At 40.7% G+C, this 19,589-nt stretch overlaps 1 protein-coding gene across 7 annotated transcripts in view; it reads left to right on the plus strand.

Moving 5' to 3' along the window:
• Wdpcp (WD repeat containing planar cell polarity effector) overlaps positions 1-19,589 on the plus strand; it is a 293,085-nt gene that overhangs the window by 152,530 nt on the left and 120,966 nt on the right. For all 7 annotated transcript variants that reach the window (XM_052198565.1, XM_052198564.1, XM_052198562.1 and 4 more), the window contains 2 exons: positions 7,465-7,653; positions 11,169-11,292. In XM_052198565.1, the coding sequence (XP_052054525.1) occupies positions 7,465-7,653; positions 11,169-11,292 (313 nt within the window). The remainder of the gene's footprint in view (positions 1-7,464; positions 7,654-11,168; positions 11,293-19,589) is intronic.

Consider the following 19,589-nt stretch of genomic DNA (forward strand, 5'->3'; position numbering starts at 1 on the left):
TGAAAACCTTGCAGGACTGGCTGTGGCTGCAGAGTTGGGTTTTAAGGACATGGAGGAGTCTGTCGAGCAGCAATCAGGCCTCTGCGTTCACACTGGTCTGCTTGCCCCTAGAGTGAATGGACAAAGGCAGTCTAGTGGAAGTGACCTGACTGACCTGAGGGACTGAGCATAGAAAGACAGCTATGTTTCCTGTCATAGGAGAAGTAATGCTGCTGACTCTGCTCATAACCTTAAAATTGTTCAAAAATGTTTGGAATCTCTGTTATTGTGAGATAATCCAGTTAGACTTTACCCAACTACATTTTAACAGCTGTCTGTCTCCATACACAACACTAATTAAAGTGGATGTTTGATGTTCTCCATGTCTGTTAAAGCATACACAGTCAATCTCTCTCATCTACCTTTTCTTCTCCCCCAACCCCTTTAAAGGGCTCAGTCAGCTATCACACAGGATGCTATCCGCAATGCACATCCACCTCCCTTCCACCCTCCCCGTCCGTCTCCTCACAACAGCTTTGCAAAAAGCACAGTTTTGTCTTCCTATCTCTAGCACATTTGCCTTCTTACTAAAGTAAACAGGCTCTCAGTGTAGGGATTTAGAGGGCTTCCTGCTAATTGCCAGCTTGTAAACTTAATTGGACTATTTCCCTGGGCACTGTTCCTAAATCAATTAGGCAATGAGTTGGCTGTCACCTCTTTTTCCCAAGAAGGTCTCTTGGAATAAAATTATCCAATAGAAGTCAAGCACTCAGATAGAAAGGTGATAACTTCTGCAACTGACATTTATCATTTAAATTTTATTTTCATTTAAGTTTACAGGACAGGGAAACTGCACAGTCTTCCAATTTAGCTCTTTGGAAGAGCTAAATGTGGAATATCTAAGGATTTTTAAAAAAGCTTTGTGTCCCATTTTTAATGTATTATGAAATTAATATTTATATAAAATTTTCTTTCCTAGGAGTAGTAGATTACTTGAAATAGTAGATTCCAACTAGCAATTTTTTCAAAAAACAGAAAACCTAGTTTTAAAGAACAGATTTTTCTTATGATCTGCTACTAAATACATCCAAAAATTAATACACTTCTTGAATTACCACAGAGCTGATTCTGGGCATCCATGTGGCATTTTCATGTATAATTCAAGTTACTGCATATGTAAACAGGTAGTTGCATGTGCAGCTCTCCCAAGAGAGAGCTTTATGAGACTTTTTTTTCAGATGTTCATTATGCAAGCCCTTGGAAAATTTGACATGCAAGGTGTAGCTTACAATTTAAAACTGTAGAGACAAATGATAGATCATAGTCTAAAATGGGATGCTGTCAATGTAAACACGGCAGTGGCAGATGCCAGGTCAGTTAGCAAAACGCTGTGGGAAATTCTTAAGGTTGGCTGCTCCATCTTAGTCTCTTTCAATGGTCAACACAGCATGGTGGTTATGAAAAGGACATCCTCTCTGTTACAAGAAGACTTCTAGATGCATGCTTTCCTTGGGAAGCATCTAGAAATGCCAATGCTCCTAACGAGAATTCCAGTAAGTATTGATTGATGTTGGTCATAGGTGCCGAAGTAGAAAGAGAACTCACCAATATGCTAAGCCTTCATTTCCTGAAGGAGCAGAGGGCTTCAGCCTTCTTGGACAAGACTGATGCCCAGCTAGCTCACTCCAGTTACTTTATTCAAACATTATGCAAGGTTAATGGGGCTGGGAAAGGATCCAGCTACCGACGTTACCTTGCCCTTGCTGCCCGTGAGAGCAGACAGCCCACAGAAATCTCAGTCCCTTTTGACCATGGCTAGCCAAAAGGAAGAGCTCCAGGTTTATGAGGAGTGTCTTAGAACCAAGGTTGGTGCTGCTACAAGTTCTCAATGTAGCACCAAGTGCAGACTTTCCAGGGAGACAACATTTCTTCAAGGTTCAGATAGTCTCAGAACAATTTCTCGGCCCCTACTGATTGATCCAAACATGGCAAAAGTATTGCTGAAACATTTCACTCAAAGCCAGACACAAAAGGCTTTACTGTTCATCTTACTACAGGTATTGCATTCTATAAAGAATACCTATAGTATTGAGAATGCCTATGGTATACTCACCCCAAATCTCCACATGCAAATACTAAAGTTAGTTTTGAGAGATACCTTGATTATTATACTGAGGTTGTAAAGCTCATCTAGTCTAACCACAGCCATTTCTAGCCCTCTTTGCTTTTTAATTTCTTTAATCTAATACCATCAGCTCTTCTCCTAACCTAGGATCTCACCTAGAAATTTATTAACACTGCATTGAATTTACCAGTTATTACCTCCTCTTTCTCCTCCTCCTCCTCCTCCTCCCTCCTCCTCCTCCCCTTCCTCCCCCTTCTTCTTCCTCCTCCCCTTCCTCCTCCTCCCCTTCCTCCTCCCCTTTCCTCTTCCTCCCCTTCCTCCTCCCCTTTCCTCTTCTTCCCCTTCCTCCTCCTCCCCCTTCCTCCTTCCTCCTCCTCCTTCTTCCTTCTCCTCCCCCTCTCTTCCTACTCCTCCCCCTTCCTCCACCTTCCCCTTCCTCCTCCTTCCCCTTCCTCCTTCTTCCCCTTCCTCCTCCTCCTTCTCCTCCTCTTCCCTCCACCCACCTGAGTGCCATGCAGGGCTAGGACACTTATCCTCTTGTCTTGTCACTGCTAGTGCTCTGGTACCATTATTCTTTACACTGACCAGGCATCTTGGTAAACAGCGGGTGAGCAGGCCTGGGCTACCTCATAAGGAGCAAATCTTCCTTGGCAGTCTTCTCCATTTGCTTCTGACGGACTTCCTTCCATGTCACAGCCACTGATGTGGCAGGGAACACTGGGTTTCTGGCTTTGCTTCTCATCGCCCCAGCAGCACCAGCACCAGCACCAGCACCAGCACTGTAGCTTATGTCTGCAGCCCATTCTGGAACTACTCATGGAAAGGTCTCTGGTGATCTCCTGTGTGATTACCTTTGATCCTTGATGATTTTTCAGAATTTGATGTTAGCTGACTTCCTCTGTGATCAAAGAACTTTTTTTTTCTGTCTCTGAACACAGCTTTTTAGCACCTGTCTTCTGCCTACTCATAAATGGAGTTCTTCAGGGGTATACTTTTAATTATTGTATTTTATTCAGGTTGAAAGTTTCTTTGTAATTCAGATTTGCACTGTGGTTTGAATTTTATCTGCAAAAGCCACAATGCAGTTGAATTGCCACTGTAACAGTGTAAAGAGGCAGGGTCTTCAAGAGCCAATTGGGTCACAAGGACTCTTCCCTCATAAATGGCTTAATGTACTTACTGGGGAGGTAGTGTTTGCTGTATGTTCAGTCTCTGCTTGTCCTGCCACATTATATGCTAAATAAACTTGCACATTTATAATCTATTCCCCCAGTTATAGTAGCAGGATGTGGACTCAGCTGGTATCCCATCTCTGACTCTATCTAAGATTGCTCCCATTTCCACATCTATATATTTCCTTGATTTGCTTAATACCATCTCATATAAAGTACAGGTATCATTTCAACCAAACCCACTTTTCTTCTTATATTTTCCATTTTAGTAGATGAAATAATTGCTTAGTGAAACCTCCAAATCAAAAACATTTTACCTTTGAGAGTCCTCTTTCACCTCTAAAACTGGGAGTAAGCTAAATTAAAGTTAATGTCCTTTCTCTCAGAGGGATGTTAAATTCCTAGGCTCGGTGTGTGTGTGTGTTTGTGTGTGTGTATCAGTCTATCTGTGTCTATCTAGTTGCCTGTCTATGTGTCTATTTTTCTAAAAAGCAAGAAGTATATGGGTTCTTTTGAGAAATCTTGTAATATTTTCTATAAATGTCATTTTTACTAATTGGTTTAGTAATTTTTTAATAGCTGAGTAACATTGAGTTTTTTCTGTATTATAATTTACTCAACATATTGTCATGTGACAAATGTCAAATAGTATATGGTTTCTATATCTTATAGTGAATGGTCAAAGAATAGAAGTGGAAAAACTTAAAAATAGGGAGAGAAGTAGAAAGGAAGGCGTCAGAAGAAATCTAGGGAGGAAGAGAGAAGGCAGTGTAGGCAAAGATAGACTGGTGCGCACACACACACACACACACACACACACACCTTATATTTTAATATGCCTTAAGCAGCACAATAGCTGGTCAACGGCCTAACCTTGTGCTGTTAGAATCTACTATCATTAACCCAAGTTATCGCGTCCTATGTTTCTTCTGGGCTGCTCTTAGCTGCAGTTGGCCAGCCAACATGGCGACATTTTTATGGCTCTGCTAACCCATGGCTGCTCTCCTTTGTCCTCTCCTGCACTTTCTTCTTCGTTTCCATGGCAGCCTCTTCCCTTCTCCACTTTTCCTTCCTCTAAGCCCACCCAAACTCAACCCCACCTATTTCTCTTCTCCTGGCTATTGGCTGTTGGCATTTTTATTCACCAATCACAATTAACTGTGAGCAGAGACACTCAGTGTCTTACTTAGTAAGGCTCTCTTCTTTGGGGCAAACAGCCTTTGGAGCCTCAAATTAGCATTAGAATACGAGCTGCATTAGCCCAACCCACTACAGCTGGAGGTATGGGAGGGTGTGGGTTGCAAAGACAACCCAGTATAGTGATACATATGTAAGGAAATGTAATAATGAAATCCATTGATTATGAAAAGGAAAGAAACGAAATGTAGGGATTATATTGGCTGACCCATGAGCTCTCAAGGCTCCTGTCATCTCCAAGTTCATTAGGAATGAACATTTATTCCACACAGCATCTTCTTCCTTCACCTTAGAAAGTTCATGGTTTTAATATCAGGTTTATTGAATCTATATAAATAATCTATATAAATAAACTATGCACACTTAACATGCTCATAAGTGAGTTTAATCTGTTCATTCCTGCGATCGCCACCTCAGTTAAAAGAGAACATTTCATCTCTCTAAAGCATCTCCTAAAGTCCTTTGTACTCAACCCCGCCTTCCTTAGAACTGATAATCATTGCTTTCATTTCTCTAGTTACAGATTAAGAATTGCCTTTTGTAGAATTCCATAGAAATGCAGCCATTGAGGTCGTCCACTGCCCACCAGTGCATGGACGGCCAAGCTGCCAGGCAGAGGAACGAGCGTGGAAACAGAATCGCGCTGGTTCAGGTTTTTTTTTGTTTTTGTTTTTGTTTTTAAATTATTATTATTTCCTACAACATTGGACTTTGAGGATTTGTTTTATTTTTAAGTGTGTCTGTGTGTTGGCGGTGTGGATGTGTGAATGTAGGTTCTCAAAGAGTCCAGAAGAGGCATTTGATCCCCTGGAGCTGGCGTTCATAGGTAGTTGTAAATTGTGTGTCATCGGTACTAGAAACGGAACTTAGTTCCTCTGCAAGAGAGCAGTATGCTCTCTACCACTGAGCCACCGCTCCAATCCCTCAGCACTAACTCTCAAGTGATGAGCTCACTTGGTGACATTTTTTTCAATATTTGGAGGTTTCTCTCTGCTTTTTATATCGAATCCCCGTGATGTTAGAGAATCTAATCTAGTCATATGATTTAAAACTTTTGAAATGTACTTTGGGATGTTTTATTCCTCTGAGATGCTTTAGCTTGGTCCTGCTCCATGTGTGGTCAAAAAGAATATATGATGCACTATTGTTGGGTGAAATGCTTTGCAGATGTTGGGTTAGAGATGAAGCTTATTTAGGATGGGCATGGTTGTGCATATCTGTAACCCCAGCACAGAAGAGGTAGAAGCCAGATCAGGGGTTCAAGATCATCTGCTGCTACATGAAGAGCCTGAAGCTAGCCTGGCCTCTATATGACCTGTTCTAGGAAAGAGGAAGACAGGCAGGCAAACAGACAGACAGACAGACAGACAGAGAAAGGAAACAAAGGAAAGAAAATATATCTAGATGTTAAGTTTTTACTGATAGTGTTTTTCAAATGTTTTTCCAGATTTTGTGTTTACATAGCCTCTTGATTGGTGAAAAATCACTGAAATCTCAGTTGTGATCCTCTACCTAGTCTTCTCACCCTGTTTAGTTCTGTCCATTCTTGTTGCATTATTCAGTACTCTATTATTAGATATATTTAAAGACTTTTTTCATTTCTTCATGAATTTTGAATCCTATTATAAGACTTTAAAATTTTAGGTTATTTTTATTTTTATCTTAAGCCCTTTAAAACTGTCTTCCTGTTTTTTTAGTTTGCATAATTTCAGATGCAAAGCCTATTATCATTCATTTCTTGTTTCTCTGTATGTCCTGTGTCTTCACCACCATTAAAAAGAATTTCTTTACTTTTGAACTATTTGACTGTGATCATCCAGAGCTTTGTTTAGAACAGCTTACTTCTTTCTCTTGCTGGTAGAAGACTTGCTGCTTCTGATCACTGAGACTGGAGAGACTCCAGCTATTCTCAGCAATGCTGCACACTGACATCTCCTGTCAGGAGCTGCCTGATTTATGACGAGGACTTGCAGCACTTGACACAGGCTCGTGAGGGCTTTGGGTAGTTACATCTGTTGATTCTACCAACTCAAAAGGGATAGTAAAGTTTTACTGCTTAATAGACTTAGGGCGATTCCCCAGATTCCCTATCAAGTTGAGTCTTGCTAGATACAGCACAAGTAGGCTGTTGGGTTTGTTTTCTTTTTAATGTAACTTGGAGTTAGTATGAAGAATTTCACCATCTTTATCATGAACTAGTATATTTTAAAAACCATGAAACCTATAAATATCCCCAGTTAAATTCTGATGACAGTAATAAAAAGAAATTACAGTAATATTTTATAATATTTTATGGCTTATAAAATAATTTCACAGTCATTTTCTCATTTAGTTTTATGATTATTTGTGCTAAGTTTTTATAGACTTACCAGAATCAATAAAACACTTGCTGAAGAAGAAAAAAAAATGAACATTTAACCTTTTTTCCTTTTGTGTATATGTATATTTACATATTTATGTATATGATCAGATGCATGTGGGGGGCAAGGCCAGTTCTGGAGTCTTTTTCAATTGCTTCTCATCCTTCTGGTCTCTCCTTTTCAAGCAGTCGGGCTGGCTAGCGAGCCCTTCTCCTCCTGAGCCCATCTCCTCTGCACTGGATCCTAGGCCTGACTGCTGGGCCGCACTTCTGATGTGGCGTCTGGAGCCTTGAACTGGAGTCCACATGCTTGCTCACCAAGCTTGTCACCAGCAGGGCCATCTTCCCAGCCCCATTAAAAAATGGAAACAAAACAGAAAGGTGCTTTAAAGCCACTGTGTTTGCCGTTTAATGTAAAAATGGTTAGTTTCAAATGCCATCAGCCTTTTATAAATAAGACTCATTGAGCCCTTTATTTTTTTTAATGTTCCTGATCTGTCAAGATTGGATTTATTTTCTATTGAAAGGGTAAACCAATGTGCCCCCCAGATGTCCCAGTATCTTTTTTCCTTCATGTAAAGAGTACCCTTGTTTTTGTTACTCAACTTTGTATTTCCCTTACTCTGTGACAGGAATCCTCACGCGAGGACAGCTGGGCCTGGTGGACCTCATCTTACAGTATGTTCACTGCGATGAGGTGTGCGAGGCGATCGGCATCCTGAGCAGCATGAATTGGGACACCCTGGGCCAGCAGTGCTTCCGCAGCCTGAGCACCATCGTGAACCATCTGCTGAGACAGAGGCTCACCCCAGAGAGAGAAGGTCAGACCTGGATACATGGCACCAGTGGTGTGAGGATGCATGAAATACACTTGGGGCGAGCTTTCGGGGGTTTGGGTTATGTCACTGGAGACTGAGGAACAAAAGTATCAGTGCTGTACTAAAACTGAGCCGATATCAAAGATTTATTCCCAAATGGTACTGCTTCCTGTGTGGTGTTTGTGACCGCAGAGGACACCTTTTCTGCCTGGGCTTGTGTTGAAACTCACAGCGTCGTCGTTCCATAATTGAGTCAGGCTCATGTGTGGAATATGCTCAGATTTCAAGCTTTGATCAGAAATTTCATTTATTCTCTGTCTGCAGACAAAGGGCACCAAGCCAAGGCCTTATTCCTCTCTCACAGCAAGCAGCAGTGTCTCTCCCACGTTAAGTCCTCTTTCTGTCAGACAGCAGTTTTTACAGTGCACTTTGTGGGCATCAGAGTGGTCTGTAGCTAAAGGTCCCCGCTACACACATATGTGGTCTATAGCAGAGGCTCCCCCCCAACACACATGTAGTCTGTAGCCGAGGTTCCCCCCAACACACACACACACACACACACACACACACACACACACACACACGTGGTCTGTAGCCGAGGCTCCTCCCCAACACATACACATATGGTTTGTAGCTAAAGCTCCCCCCTACACACACACACACACACAGTCTATAGCTGAGGCTACCCCAGCCCCCCCCCACGAGGTCTGTAGCTGAGGCTCCCCCCAACACACACACATGTGGTCTGTAGCTAAAGCTCCCCCTACACACACACACACATACACACACACATGGTCTATAGTGGAGGCTACCCCCCACATGTGGTCTGTAGCCAGGGCTCCCTCCACACACACCCTTGTTGTCATGCTTTGGAGTTGTTCTCCTGATTTGCCCCCCTCTGCCTGCTGGGACTGCCTCACCTTTCCTTAGTAATTTTGCCCATAGAAATCCAAGATGTTCACTGTTGAGGTGGTAAACGCTGAGAAATAAATAGCATACCAGATATGAACAAATTTCTGTATCTCCCAGTTCTGTCGCATGTATTTATGAGTTGTTATTCTTTTACATGCTGCAAAATATACCAAAACAGCTAGGATTTATACATTTATTTCATATCTGTTTTTACTACTAATATTAAAAAATTATGACTAAAAGGTATTCCTAAATAATACAGGGTAAGAAAATTAGGACAGGTCTATTATTAGAGAACATTTTTCTCTTAGTTTTTTCCCTCTGGGTTTTAATAGACTTTCTTCATTTTTATTAAATTTCCAAATAAATAATAAGTTTTTGGATAAAATTTTGTAGTTAACCAGTAAGCTCATGAATCTCTAGGAAGTTTATATTATGGACCTTGGCCTAACTCCCAGAATTCCTTTCTAATATGTGTTTAAGAATTAAGTGAACTTTTGGAAGTAGTCCAAACTCATCTGTGGAATGTCCGTGTTTGTCCACAAAGGAAGTGCCCACCACGGTGCACGGCCTACTGTGGGACTTCTCAGAATAGAAGGTGCGACTCCAAGATTTTAGGCGACAGAAAAAAATTGCTCTAACTTTGCCTACAGAGTTATCTCACATACTTACTTCTTACCATTGATAAACTTTGATTGAGTATGTACTTAAAAGTAAAAACAAAAACTAAAGATCAGAGCTTCCGAAGATAGTCTGCAGTGACATGTGCTCTGTGGGACAAGCCCACGTGTGCCATTGCTGATAAATATGGGAAGGTAAGATGCTGAGTCACTCAGGACTCTGCATTGTTAGCTCCTTTGTGAATTTACGATATTAAATTCTAGCTTGTAAGAAAGATTATAAAGAAATACACAAATGGACATTACCTGATTCCTGTCCTATAAAGGACTGTTATTCCCAAAGAATCATATTGGGAGATAGGGAAATAAAAAGTTTTTATGATATTGGGCTATTGAAACAAAATCTATATATATCTTGGGTTATCCAAATGTGTTTATGCTAAGCAGATATGTGTCCTTCCGTCAAGTAACTACAAAACACATTTCCAAAGCACTCAGAATTCCCTGTTGAGATTTATTTTATCTGAATCTAACAAATTTGACATGGTAATTCCTGGTCCTTTTATTAGTGAAACCTAGTGTGCTGTCATTTCTAGCTGTGTTGGGTCTGTCTTTGAGATCTTCATTTCTGCCTTCAACATCAAGCTGGGCAGCCTAATGAATCCGGAGCTGTGCTGGGAGGACTGAGTACTCCCTGGGCTTGAACATCTCAGATGCACAGAACATGCTGTCAGGAAAACAAGCCATGGTGAGGGAATCGGGCTTGTTTTCACAATAACAGTGCTATAGTCAATTTTAATCTAAATTGACTGCTGCTTTGAAAGAAAATACCTCCAAAATGCATCCTATTTTACTGTCTAGATTTGAGATTGAAAAATAAAAAAGAAATTACCAAAGCTTAGTCAAGCCTGCAGCAATTATTCTGACAAGGAGTTTAATACTTACAAATCTAAACAGGCCTACAACTAAAGAGTTTCACTAAATAATGAGTTGTTTATTCAGCTCAGTGTTGGAAGCATGAATATTAGAGGAATCTAACTGTGAACTGCAGTACATCCATACATACTCATGTTCTCACCATATGGTAATCGCTGCCAGGTATTTCTGAGCAGAAGCATAGCCCCACTGGCATATCTTGGTAAAACTGTGCAGTAGACAGAACGCACCTTGTCTCCTAATCTCTTATCTCCTGGCCTCCCCCTTTATCAAAAGCTTCTCTCCAATCTTCTCCTATCCCAGGGTGTTTGCTTTCATGAAAGGACAAAGCACAGGACCTTGTTTATGGCAGGATTCAGGCCACAATAGAGGTTTCCATTGTTCTCCTAAAGTTGCATCACAGGTCTTATTCCAATGTGCAAATTTTTATTTGTATTTTTTAATTTTTAAAATTGTGTGTGTGTGTGTGTGTGTGTTTTGAGTGTAGGCCATAGAGAATGTATTGGGGTCGACAGACAACTTGTGGGAGTCCGGTCTGTCTTCTACCATATGTGTCCTGGACATGGGACTAAGGTCCTCGGCGTGGCAGCAAATGTATTTACCTGCTGGCCCTTACTGATATTTTAAGAAAACGTTTCTGCTGTGCTGATTTTATTTCCCCATTCAGTCAGTCGGTTTTCCCTTTCTGCTAAAGAGAATGTTTAATGTTGAGCACACTGCAAATTGATTTTACTGGAAATACTAGTTCAAACTGTGCTACTTTGCTGAGTCACTGTTTTAATTACCCATTTGTGGTGAGAGGTTGGTTCATTATGGATTTCTTCAGTTTTGACAGCTTTTTGTTGCTTAGAGTCATTGTCAGCTTTGTCTCAAGTGAAAGTTTATACACAGGTTTGTTTTTGTACCAGCTGTCATATTTTAACTTCGTCTTCCCTGCAACAAGCTTACATTTCATCCAAGTTTGCAGAACCTGACTGACTGCAAACACGCGGATTCTGTTGTAATTGAAGGAGTTTCTCTTGTTTTAGTGATGCTGTTTGAATTCCACAGCACAGCTCGAGGCAAGCCTGGGAACCTTCTATGCTCCAGCAAGACCCCTCCTGGATACAACCATTCTGGAGTACAGGGAGCCGCTCAGCAAGTACGCCAGGAGGCTCTTCCACCACCTGCTCAGGTGAGAGCCCCTGACTCTCCTGCCTCCAGAGTACGCAGCCAGCGAGCTGTCTCTCACGAGACTCCTCCTTTATGTGCCTGTTTCCTGATAGTTTTTCTCTTTAAAAGAAAAGCAAATTTTATTAGTCTTTATTTAATCAGTTGTTTTCCTTTTAAGGAAATATTGGATACTATCTAGGGCCATTTCATCATCAGCAATAGACTGTACCCTTTAATATAATAGTAACAACTATCTCTGTAAAAAAGTGAGTTTGAAAATGTTAATGAATCTTGTTCCTAGCTCTACACACCTACTTTTGTCTAAACTGAACGTGAACTAAGTGTGTGCATGTACTCTGAGGCTGTGAGGCAGGTGTTGGCTTGCTCTCTCCCCTTCCACGTGACTGCAGTGACTTCTCTGCTGTCCCTGCACACAGTGGTAGGCGCTGACTTGACTGTAACTCATGTTCCTACGTTATGTACATACACATTCTGTCAACCATAGAGGTCATTTGACAGATTTGATAGAAATGTCAAATATGGCTCTGAGAAACATATTGTAGGAGCTGGAGAGAACCTCTATTCACAGAGGGGGATGGAAGGAAGATGAAAATCAAGATAGAAAGATTAGGGACACACAGAGGCTGTGAAAACTAGTGTTAAAATCAGGTAAATGGTTAGCATGGAAAGGTATTCTGGAATGGAAAGAAATGTGGTACCTGCAGGTGACCTGGCTACCCAAATACACCAGTTTTGTTTCTTAAGATGAGTGGTATATACTAGTGTGTGAAGCTGTTTCTCTTTCTCTTGTATATGTATACTTCTTGTATTCTGTATATATAATATTTTATATAGAATTTTGAATTCTGCTTACAAAAAGGAAGGATTTCATGAAGGAATTTATTTTAGTTTTAATTTCACTAAAAATGTACTTGCTATAGTACTGTGCAATGCTTTCAAAGACTTTAATATATGTTCTCTTATTTTTTATCAGAACAACTTTGTAAAGGGAGTATTATATCATGAAGTTATAAACTCAGGCTGAGGTAATCAGCAGCTTACTTAGATGAATAGCAAATGATCTTGGGTTGCTTTCTACACTTCTTTACTCTTTCCTAAAGATCACTTACTGAAACTAGTTGCATAATTTTCAGATACTACCTTCCAAAATAACTGTGAATTGTCATTAAAATAAGAATAGGCAACCATCTCAAAAGAGGGGTATGCTAAGATTGGTCAAGACTTGAGGAGGTATACTGTTATATAGACATTTGTGCTCCATAATTACTTTTATCTCTATATAAGGTGGTACTTTGAACTCTACACAGCAGTGAGGCCTTTAGAAAAATCATATTTTTGGAAACTAGGAAATGTTAATATATTGCAAGAGTTATTATCTGTAATTGAATCTTGCCTTTTTATCTGAATGGTGTTAGCATATTTCAAGAGAGTCTTTCCTCATCTTAAATGTAGCAGCATGCACGAGCGTATCCTAAAAATATTGGGGTTAAAGTCACATGTGCTTGAACATAGGGTTTTGCTTTTTGTCTTAATTCCTATTTGTTTTTCCTGTTTCTAGGGAAAATTTATGTGGTAATCTCTTGCTCTTGTGATAATCTAAAGAGCTCAGAAAGCTCAACATGAATAAGAACTTTGAAAGTGTTCTGTGTTGTAGCCTCGCTATGGTTTTTGGCCTCTGAGTTTAATGCATTTATTTGTATTTTCACAACCTCTGGCCTAGGAAGCTATCTTGTATGAATGTGATTTTTCCTCGGTGTTATTTTAAATTGGGTATTCTGTGATGGGTGAGTGGGTCTTGTTGCTCTGGTCAGTGTTACATTTAGACTTTTCAGTTTGGTCATGTGAGATGTTTCCCTTGGGGAAAGCTGACAGATGCTTGGTCATGTGACATGTCCCTTGGGGAATGCTGACTGGTGTTTCCATTTTGGATGCCTTCAGTTACAATGAGTTTACTAGTTTCTTTTTCAAGTAGTAACTGCTCAGGGCATTGTGAAAGAGAAATGTATGTTAGTAGAAACCAAATGAGACAGCCTAAATTAGAAACACCGTTTTGTTTAATCTGCTACTGAGAAATTTTATCTAGGGGAGATGAAGCTGGTCAAATGTATGAAGGAAGGAAGGAGGGAAGGAAAGAAGGAAGGAAGGAAGGAAGTGAGGGAGGGAAGGAGGGAGGGAGAGAGGATGAAGGAAAGGAAAGGAAAGGGAGTGAAGGAAGGAGGGAAGGAAGGAAGGAAAGGTGCTAGGATTGCATTAAGTCTTCTGCTTTAGCTATTCGTTATTTTCATACTCTGAAAACTTACTACAGAATTAAGGCCACATTCGGGCATTTTTAATTCGAGGAAGAAGGAGCCTCCTGGCAATTAGAATTAGCTGAAGCCACTCGGGTGGACTCGTGGGTGATGAGAGGGGGTGCTGTGCTCGCTTTGCTGTGATCCAGTACACAGGGTCTGAGGTCACAGGGACGCTGTGCTAGCGGGTGTGTCTGTGCTAAAACAAATGTTTGTGTGCAGTTCCGGTTTTGTTCTTGTTGGAGAGCAGGTCTCCAGACATCTTTCTTTCTGTGTTTCTTGGCCTTTCCCTAAGTTTAAACATAGCTAAACTGTAAGGTTTATTTATCATATCTTTCTTGAGAACTTGTTGCATGTATTCACAATTGCTGAGTTTTAAGAAGAAATGTCCGTGGATAGTATAAATCATTCAATAAAGTGTTTTAATAAAATGAAAGACATAATAGTCTGGTTTATAAAAACTATCAAGCAGCAGGACACCTACAAACAGCAAATGCAGCTTTGCCTGAAATATGCTTAGAAAGTAGCTATTCTCCTTTTGCCTTAGTGAGGCTGAGCAGTCTCCAGTGCACTTAGCAGGGAGCCGTTTCCAAACAGGAGCTTCCCTTCATAAACAGTAGAGCCTGGGAGAGGAGCAAGAGAGAGCTGAGACGAGCCAGCATCGAACCCGAGCCGGCGTCGCACCCGAGCGCGCCCACATGGCCGTAGTTCAGTAATGTGGGAAGCAGGGGTGACTTAGAGAGGTAGTGACTTTTGTAATTAATTTTCTCTTCAAGTATAAGGCTAATGTGTTCTGATATGGTGGTATTAATGTGTGGTGACATAAAGGCAGGCCCGCGCCTTTGAAATGCTTGTAAAACAGCAGGCTAAGCTTTGAGAAAGAGCCCTTCATTGCCTAGAAAGACAGATATAATATTTGTGATGTTCTGTAGAGGATTGTAAGAATATGTTTGTTTTCATTTACCATTCCACATGAAAAATTAAAATGAATTGATCTAACTAGAAAGAGATGCGTGGCTAGATCTACGATAACAGTTAGAACATAGTGTTGGAGCTGGATGGCCCATATGTGTTCTGTCCACCTTGCTGTTTAAGTTTGTAATAGAATGTGGGTCATATTTCTGGTGGTGGAGTCAGCGCCTGTACTCGTAGTTAAGGAAGAAGATAGAGCCATCCATGCATTTTGAATCAAAATAAATCTTATTTTCTTTTGTTCCTCTTTTGATACTTTCAAAACAGCGAACACAGAACCTGGGGCAGGACAGACAGCACAGTGGTGAAGACCATCCAGGTCTCGGCAGCCACATCAGGTGGCCCATGACCACCCTGAACTTGTGGGCTCTGGTACCTCCCTCTGACCTCCGTGGGCACGGCATGCAAACAGACAGACACATATGCACAAAAATAAGATCAGTCTTTATAAAACCTTAGCACATGCTTCTTAAGTGAAGCCACAGATTCCCACCCTTCAATGCTGCTCAGTATGATGTTTGAAATTGACAGTCTAAATGAAAGCAGACACACAACTAAACAAACAAACAAATAAACAGTTAAGGGTTGGAGACATGACTTGCTGCTTAAGAGTCCTTGGGTGCTTCTGCAGAGGGCCCAGGTTCCATTCCTAACACCTACTGACTAATAACTCTAGTTCCAGGGGATTCAGTCTCTTCTTCTGACTATGCAGGAATCAAGCATGCATGTGGCCATGCATATAGACATACAGGCAAAATACTTACACAGAAAACGAATAAATCTAATTAAAATTTAAAAGTCTTTAATCTTTTCAACTATTAATAGGAAAGCAGCTGGGGAGTTGAACTTTCTTTTTATTTTGAGGCTCCTCTGGCTTCACAGGCCTTTTGCTTCAGGCTCATTGGAACGTGTAGTGTCACCATAAGTTCTCTAAGATTGGCTTTTCCTCTTTAGTGAGGCCAAGGCTTCCCAAGTCCAAGTGGACAGTCAGGGAGACATCAGTCCTAAGTTAGGAAGCAAGAACACAGTGTGCCTTCAGGCGCAGGCAGAGCAGCGCTGTCTGCTGGTTCTACCCTTCAGAACCACAGGCATCCTGCACATGCAGTATAAACTTGTCATGATGAAACTCATTTCTGGCAGTGTTAGGCAACTGAGGATCTTAGGTCATTTGAGGGTGCTCCTCAGAATTAAGCCATCGCTGAGCAAATCTTGCCTAATAGCGGCCTGAGGCCATTTTCTCTTAGCAGACCTGCATTCAGAACTTAAAGACATAAAGATGTTGATCAGTGTTTACTCTTTCCTTTAGGAAGAAATAATTGTTATCTAAAGGAAGGCGATCCTAAGAGGTGAAAAGATTATGATTTTTAGGCCCTGGTGTATTCTTCATGGGTTACAGGAGTTTTGTTTTGTTTTGTTTTGTTTGAAACTTTTGACATTTATTTTAATTTTCTTCTGTATGTTTATAGAGAACAGTCTGAATTGAGTAAGTTAACATATCTGTCAATCTCATCAATTTATTATTTTCTATAGAGAGGACATTTATATTTTAGCAAATTAGAAAGCTGTAATACATTTTTGTCAACTGTGCTTGCCACGTGGTATAACAGATCATGAAAATTCATGATCAACACCTTCCTTCCCCTGTGACCTCTCCCAAGACTCAGCCCTTGGCTCTGAGAGGACTGCCCGTGCCAGGGAGACCTCAATAGATTTTCCCCCAGAAAATCATTCCCCACAGTACCCATGAGGTACTGAATTCAAATTTGTGCTAGTTGGCTGTTTGCTAATGCTTTCAACAGCCCAGTTTAAATACGTATTTCCCCATTTCAAGTCACTGCATGTTCTTGACTACAGATGCCAAGGCTGATTATATAAAGCAGGAGTCGGCTAACTATAACTTGCCTCCTGGTTTTGTAAATATAATTCCATTGGAATGCAGCCAAGCCCACTTGTTTCCATAACATCTATGCCTGCTTTCAAGCTGTAGTTGTGACAGGGTTGTGTACCCCTCAATGTGTATTTACTATCTGACCCTTTACACAGAAAGTTTGCAAACCCCATCTATGAACGAACAAACAGAAGCAGAGACCTACAGTTGTTGGGCGCATGTCGTCTGAGTGTCTCGGGCAGATGAGACAAATTTTATTTGTAATATGCAGTTAATTACTTCAGCCAGTGGAATTAACGCTATGTCTAAGAAGTTGAGGGTACATATAGGAATGGAAAGATTAGTTTTTAAAGATTTATTTAATGTATATGAGCCTTTTCCCTGCATGCATATCTGGGTAGCACTTGTGTGCCTCATACCTACGGAGGTCAGAAGAGGGTATCTGATTCCCTGAAACTGAAGTTGCAGATAGCTGTGAGCCACCTTGTAGGTGCTGGGAATGCAGATCCTCTGGAAAAGCAAAAGGTGTTCCTGATCACTGAGCCATCTCTCCAGCCCCCGGGAGGTGATTTGGACATACAAAACACAGCAGACATGAGACCAGCCTAGGGAGTGTGAGCCCACATATGGCCATGCTGACCTTGTGTGGCAGGAGGGGAGGAAAGTAGCGGGCAGAGAATAAAAAGCCTCCAATACCGGAAGAAAATTCCCAAAGACTCTTAGTGTACCTGGCTAGAAGTTAAATTTTGAATAGTGGCAACCCTCAGAGTTACAACAGAGCCAGTGCATATAAACTTTACATTTTAAGGAAATCATGGACCTAAATTTAAATATAAGAAATAATAGAGAGATTCTTGTGCCCCTTGCCCTATTCACCCCAGTGGTCTTATCTTCCAAATTATACCCCCATCTGACACGTGCCATCCTAGAGTTAATGAAGTCAAGACACAGCGAGGATGTGTACAACTACTGTTTCACTTTAAAAATGGAGTTTGGATGTGTGCATACACGCAGAGTCAGTTCTCTTCCTTGTACCTGTGGGCCCTGGGGATTGAACCCGTCAAGCTTGGTGGCAGGTTGGTGCTATGTCCTTCCTGCATCCTCTCTTGACCACACATGGTTTCTGACAGTGTTACACAAATGGAATTATATAGTACATGACCTTTGGAGATTTGTTTTTCATTCAGCATTAGTCCTCTGAAGAGCCTTCCAGGTTCTGTTCTTTTTGTCTCAAATGTCTTCAGACTTTCACCAACAGATGCTATTGAGTTCTTAAATCTTTAACCAGTTTTTCTCAGAAAGTGCCTTTTTTTTTCCTTTCCAGTATTTATTTAAAATGTGTATCATTGCAAACTAGTGCATGGAATTTATGTTTTCATTTAGCAGAAATGTCTTTGCTGAGCAACACTGGTTGTCATCAAATGACAAATTGTACATCCAGCAGGAAAGGCAGCCTCCAGGTCGCACTCAGAGTAGTTCTAGATCCCACAAGACAGCACATAGACTTGAAGGTCTGTGACCGAGCTAGCTGATAGGCTAAGTGTTTAGAAACTTATAGTATAGTTTTATGTTTAATCAGTTAAAGCAATTCTAGTTTTAAGTACATTTTGATCTTATTCTTCCCCTTCCCCAAGTCCTTCCAGATCGTTCCCCTAAGTACCTACTCAACTTTAAGTTCTTTCATAAGAAACAAAAAAAAAAATTTCAATACAATGACAAAACTCCTCCAAACCAAGAAAACAAAACGAAACCTACCAAACTGTAACCAAATAAAAACACACACACACAAAAAAACCCTTTGGTGGCCAGTATATGTTGGGTCAACTATTCCTGAGCATAAGGTCTGCCCGGGAGTGGTTGGTACACACCATGTTACTCCATGGGAGAAAATGGATGTTCTGTCTCTAAGCAGATGTAATGACAGTTCAATTCTTAACCCTTAACCCGGTGGCTAGGCATCATTCATTCATATTCATTCATTCTTTTTTTGTTGTTTTAAAGCAGGAACTGAGTATAGAGAAATTATAGCAAAAATATCATGGTTATAAGGAAGCTGAGTAACCACAAGGAGGAAGTCTGCGAGCTAAACGTAAGAAGGGCTAGGCTCTGAAATGTTAACTGGTGCTCCTGCCATTGCGGGAGCCTGGAGGAGCCCGGATGATATGCTGATAGGTAGGTACCACAGCTGCACAGGTCCCTTCAGCCAGTGGTAACAGAAAGGAGGGGAGCCAGCTTCACTAGTTCCTGAGGAATGCTAACTTTTGTCTAGCCACCAGAAATCCTCCTGGAGTTCAGGGTGAGCTCATTTATGGATCTTTGGACAAAGACATGCGGGAATATGGCATTCCCCCACTCATCTCTCATATCTTCTCATTTTGGGCTGTTACTTACAATATTGCTATGAGCATTCTGTTCTTGTTCATGTTTTTAGTGCAAATGTGTAGATCCTGTGTAAACTGACTGGTCCATTCTTGCTTATTTTGTGAATTCTCTGATCACTCTACTAGAATATTTATCTCTTTTGTTTGTTTTACATTTTGTTCTTACATTTCATAAAAAGGAAGTAATCAAATCCTCTGCTAATGTCCTCCCCTCCGGCCCCTTCCTCATTCCCACTCCTGCTATGGAATCTTTATCTTTGTCAATGTTTCTTAGTTTTTATGTCTTTTATACATTGCAAGTATTTTTAAAATGTACTTGATATTTATTTCAATTCAATGCATATTTTGTGTTTGCTCTTTCAATAGACATTTTTAGTGACCAGTGTGTTGCTGTGCTTTGTCGTCTCTTGTGTGCCACATACATCATCCTAGGATAATAGGAATTCTCTATAATCAGGAATCTATTTCAGTCATCTCTATGACTTTTTGCCTCACATTTTATTCTTCTAGTGCTCTGAAAATAACTTAGCATAATAAATAATACAGCCAGTTATCTAATAACATGTTCATGAGATTCTAATGACATCTGAGCTCACTTTTATTCCACACTTAAAATTATGAGTCAGCTTTTGACAGCAGTCACAAAGTTGAACTCCTCTGGTAGATCTGTGAACTCATGTGTGTGCATGCCCATAAACTTGACATATCATAGATAATCCACATTTCTAGTTTTCTTAACAAAACAATAATAAATCCTAAGTCATTTACT

The sequence above is a fragment of the Apodemus sylvaticus genome, chromosome 11, assembly GCF_947179515.1.
Source record: "Apodemus sylvaticus chromosome 11, mApoSyl1.1, whole genome shotgun sequence".
Classification (NCBI taxonomy): Eukaryota; Metazoa; Chordata; class Mammalia; order Rodentia; family Muridae; genus Apodemus; species Apodemus sylvaticus.